A 5,425-nucleotide genomic window follows, 5' to 3' on the forward strand; every position below is an offset into this window, starting at 1 on the left:
AATGTCAGGACAAGGAATCGGAAATAGTCAATTTGAGGGACTTCCCGACACCTGAGCCGCAGCCAGGTACAGCCGAGGCAGAGGAACAAACAATCCGAGAAGGTGCTGATGAAAGTGTCGATTCTGAAACAAATAAGCAGACGCAAATCACAGAACTGCATAGATCATCCAGGATCAGGAAGCCGATTCACAGGTACTCTCCATCCCTCAACTACATTCTACTCACTGATAGAGAGGAGCCGGAATGTTATGAAGAAGCAATGCAAGTCGATGAATCAACCAAGTGGGAGCTGGCAATGAAAGATGAGATGGATTCACTATCGGCAAATCATACATGGGAGTTAGCCGAGTTGCCAAAGGATAAGAGAGCATTGCAAAACAAATGGGTTTATCGGATAAAGGAAGAACCTAATGGAAGTAAGCGTTATAAAGCAAGGCTGGTTGCAAAGGGATTTCAACAGAAAGAAGGCATCGACTATACAGAGATCTTCTCTCCCGTAGTCAAGATGGTGACTATCAGAACTGTTCTTGGACTGGTAGCAAAGGAAAATCTACATCTGCAACAGATGGACGTGAAAACTGCATTTCTTCACGGTGATCTAGACGAGGAAATCTACATGCGACAGCCGGAGGGATTCAAAGTCAAAGGAAAGGAGAATCTGGTGTGCAAACTTCAAAAGAGTCTGTACGGACTAAAACAGGCTCCAAGACAGTGGTATTTAAAGTTTGACAGCTTTATGAAGAAAGCTGATTTTTCAAGGTGCGAGGCAGATCACTGTTGTTACTTCAAGAAATTTGAAGACTCGTACATGATACTGCTACTCTATGTAGACGACATGCTAATCGTAGGAGCAAACCTACAGGAGATTGATCGATTGAAAAAAGGGTTATCGAAAGAGTTTGCAATGAAGGATTTGGGAGCTGCAAAGCAAATCCTTGGGATGAGAATCGACCGAAGCAAGGAGGGCATCAAACTCTCACAAGAAGAATATGTGAGGAAAGTTATCAAAAGGTTCAACATGCATGATGCCAAGCCAGTCAGCACTCCCTTGGCTGGACACTTTCGGTTGTCAAAGGATCAGTCGCCGACAACCGAGGATGAGAAGAAGCAGATGGACAAGATACCTTATGCATCTGCAATCGGTAGTCTTATGTATGCAACGATATGTACAAGGCCAGACATTGCACATGCAGCGGGAGTTGTCAGCCGATTTATGAGCAATCCGGGAAAGCAACACTGGGAGGCTGTGAAGTGGATATTCAGATATCTGAAAGGAAGCTCGAGTTCAGCTCTGTATTTCCGAAAATCAAAAACAAGATTGCAAGGGTATGTTGATGCTGACAACGGTGGTGATGTTGATAGCAGAAAGAGCACATCCGGGTATGTTTACACCTTCGGAGGTACTGCAATCTCTTGGGTTTCCAAGTTGCAAAAGATAGTAGCTCTCTCTAGTTGTGAGGATGAGTACGTTGCTGTGACGGAGGCTACAAAGGAAATGATGTGGCTACAATCTTTTCTGCGGGAATTAGATCAGGACCACGAGGGAAGTGTGCTATATTGTGATAGCCAAAGTGCCATTCATTTGGCAAAGAACTCGGTCTACCATGCTCGAACGAAGCACATACAACTCCGGTACCATTTCATTAGATCAGCTTTGGAAGATGGAGCGCTAGTGCTTGAGAAGATCGCAGGGAGTCAGAATCTAGCAGACATGCTGACAAAGGCAGTGACGATAGACAAACTGAAGCTATGCTCAGCTTCAGTTGGCCTGCACGAAGTATGAAACTAGGAAAGAGCTGCTGCATCGATCAAAGTGTGAAGACAAATTAAAATTAGTCTTCAAGTGGGAGATTTGTTGGGTCCATCCCCTTATTTTAGGGAAGAAAACACTTCCCTTGTTTTGAGGAAGAAAACACTTCCCTTATTTTGAGGAAGAAAACATCTTCCTTGTCTTTGGAAAATATGAGTCACTAATGACATCAATAGGTTCATCTCATACCTATAAATAGGGAAGCTTTCTCATTTGCTAGATACACCAAAAAAATTGAAGAAGACAACACATCCCATAGAGAGAAAAATCTAAGAGAAATACTCTTAGTGAAAGGCTTAAGAGAAGTCTTTGAGAGAATTTTTAGAAACAATTCTTGAGTGTAATTGGGATTGGGGTTGTGAGGTTGAGTGTTGTAAACACCTGTAATATTTCTTCTTTAATAAGATCTGCAGCAGCAATGTGGACGTAGCTCTCACATTGAGGGTGAACCACTATAAATCTGTGTGTGCTATTTATTCTTCGCTTACATCACGGCGTAAGTAGGTTCTGTCTAAGGAGGTTGGTATTTAAGTGATCCAGCTGTGACCCTACAATCTTTCCTGGGAATCTGCTTACAAAGGTCGGATTTGGGATTCAAAATCTTAACAAGCTATTGGATAATTATTGCATTTAAGTGATATGAAATGACACTGTAAATCGTAAAGAATTTCCCTATCAGTGGGGGTTAGCTTATGATAATATGTTAAGTACCATTTCATTAGGTTATCAATTAATACGTAATTACTAAATATTTACTTTTAATTTACTACATATCTGACCTGATAGCTTAAAAATTCTTTACACGTAGGTACTTATAACCTGAACTCTCAATAATTCTAGGGAAGAGGTCCAAGTATAATACTGAATTTTGCAAAATGGTCAAAATATGCCCTTCGGTAATGCTTAATAGTTGAGGTCAAATTTGACCTCCATTAATTTGACCAATCTTGTAAGAACAGGAGTATATTTGACCCCAACTATTAACGAAGGACAAATTTGAACCATTTTGCAACGGTTAGGGGCTAATTTAGACCTTTTCCCACAATTCTATGACCATATAAATTTACAACTCTCTCCACCAAAACATATACCTCCAAGTTATCATTTGAACATAAAAGATTAAGAAAACAAGAATGGGCAAACTGCACATACTGATGATACCATATCCAGTACAAGGCCATGTTATTCCCTTGATGGAGCTAGCTCAATCCTTAGCCAAATATGGCTTCAAAATCACTTTTGCCAACATTGAGTCCACTCACAAGTGTATTCTAAATTCTTTAGCAGGAAAAAATACTTTGCATGATCAGATTCATCTGATTTCCATTTTAGATGAATCAGAATCTGGGGAGGATAAGAGTGTGCCTGGTAAATTATCTGAAGCAATCTTTAAAATCATGCCTGGGAAAATTGAGAAGCTAATACAAGAAAATAATGCATCTAAGGATGAAAAAATTACTTGTGTTATTGCTGATCAGAGCCTTGGATGGGCTATGGAACTTGCAGCCAAATTGGGAATTAAGAGAGCAGCCTTCTTAACTGCTGCAGCTGCTAATTTGGTTCTTGGTTTTAACATTCCAAAGTTGATTGATGATGGCATAATTGACAATGATGGTGAATACTTTCTACTAATTTATGTTTCTATGTTCGGATTAAGGTCATATCACCGACTATAAAGAATTTTTACATTATCAATTATCATGTGATATGTTATCCCATGCCTTCCTGAAGCTTCTTAGAAGGGCGACGCAAGGCAAAACAGACTTTCATGTGATTACTTTTTCCATCGAGAGCCCGTTCAGTACGTTTAGACTAGATTGCTAGTGCCGTACCGGTGGCTTTTGGTTGGTGAAAAGCAATCACATGAAAGCCTGTTGCTTTGCGTTCCTTTGCCCTTTCAGGATACTTTAGGAAGGGGCCACATAACCTGTATGGGGTTACTATTTTTACCAGATTGACAATAATACTTATCATAGAGATTTACCCGTATCATCAGTGCATAAAACTTAAACTCTTTATCCACAAGTGAAAATTTTAACCTATAATGCAGGGACTCCAACAATAAAGGATCATACTTTTCAGTTTGAACCAACTATGCCTATTATGAATACATCAAATTTAGTTTGGACACGCATGGGGAATTTGGCAATGCAGAAAATCATTTTTAACATGATGGTTCACAACAACAAAGCTGTGAAATCAGCAGATTGGCTGATTTGCAACTCAACATATGAACTTGAACCAGGAGCCTTCAACTTAGCACCTAATATTGTGCCTATAGGTCCTCTTTTGGCAAGCAATTGTCTCGAACCGAGGACGTCCCCTCCAGTAGTACAATCTCGTATTTCTTCTAAAGAATCTCCTAATTCACTGGCTGGATCGTTCTGGCCTGAGGACTCAACTTGCTTAAACTGGCTTGATCAACAACCATTAGGCTCAGTTGTGTATGTTGCCTTTGGGAGCTTCACAATATTCAATGAAGCTCAATTTCAAGAATTAGCATTGGGGCTTGAAGTAGCAAACAAACCTTTCTTGTGGGTTGTGAGAAGTGATGCTCTAGATGCAAAAACTGATATTTTCTTGAAAAATTATGTGGACAGAAGAGGGAGGCAAAAAGGGAAAATTGTGAGTTGGGCACCACAGCAAAAGGTTTTAAGTCATCCTAGTATAGGTTGTTTTGTTAGCCATTGTGGTTGGAATTCCACAATAGAAGCAATAAGCAATGGAGTTCCTATATTGTGTTGGCCTTATTTTGCTGACCAGTATATGAACCAGAGTTATATTTGTGATATATGGAAGGTTGGATTAGGACTAAAGAAAGAAGGTAATGGGATCATTAGTTGTGGAGAAATTAAGGTTAAGGTGGAGCAGTTGCTAGGAAATGATGCATTCAGGAAAAGAGCTTTGCAACTCAAGGAAATGACTATGGGATCAGTCAAAGAAGGTGGTAGGTCTCACCAGAATTTCATAAGGGTCATTCAATGGGTTAAATCATCATAGATATTGAAGAAAGATTCTATGTTTATGCTTTCTATAGTACAAGCATGGAGCCTCTTATTTGAGGACTTAAATTCATGCCTTTTTATGTTGTTGTGTGGTTTTATCATTTTGTCACCAAGTGTATTCTACTTTTGTAAACTCCTTTGTCCAAGACGGTGTCAGAACCAACGATGTCAGTTCCCATTTTGGTAAAAGTTAGTCTTGACGTTCAGTTTTTGGACTGCTTGTTAAGACGTAGCCATCGTTTGAAATGTGATTGAGAAATAACCATTTTTAAGGCAGAAACAAAATTTGGATAAAAATACCCCTAGCTAAAATGTGAACTCGTATAGGGTCAAATAGTGGGAAAGATGATCCTTCTGCTTTCTGTTTCACTTATTGTGTAACTATTTAATTTGGGGCCTGACATTATGTTAAGACAGACAAAGAAAGAAACCCAGCAACAAATGTTAGATGAAAGAACTAATAGTTCTCTGTCTCCATTTACTTAACAAGTTAACTTTATTGTTGTCCAATTAATTGCCTGAATAACACCGATCACTTTCAAGAATTGAACCTAATACTTTTTCATATCATCTTTGAACGTTGACGTGTGATGTGTTTCAGACCCAACA

The 5,425-nt window shown here is 39.3% G+C and overlaps 1 protein-coding gene across 1 annotated transcript; it reads left to right on the forward strand.

Moving 5' to 3' along the window:
- Positions 1-2,921: 2,921 nt before the first annotated feature.
- On the forward strand, positions 2,922-5,041 carry LOC132622588 (UDP-glycosyltransferase 83A1-like). The gene is made up of 2 exons (XM_060337214.1): positions 2,922-3,425; positions 3,862-5,041. Exons 1-2 carry the CDS (start codon positions 2,945-2,947, stop codon positions 4,809-4,811), a joined length of 1,431 nt encoding a protein of 476 aa, XP_060193197.1. The 5' UTR covers positions 2,922-2,944; the 3' UTR covers positions 4,812-5,041.
- The last annotated feature ends 384 nt before the right edge of the window (positions 5,042-5,425 follow it).

The sequence above is a fragment of the Lycium barbarum genome, chromosome 12 (assembly GCF_019175385.1).
Source record: "Lycium barbarum isolate Lr01 chromosome 12, ASM1917538v2, whole genome shotgun sequence".
Lineage (NCBI taxonomy): Eukaryota > Viridiplantae > Streptophyta > Magnoliopsida > Solanales > Solanaceae > Lycium > Lycium barbarum.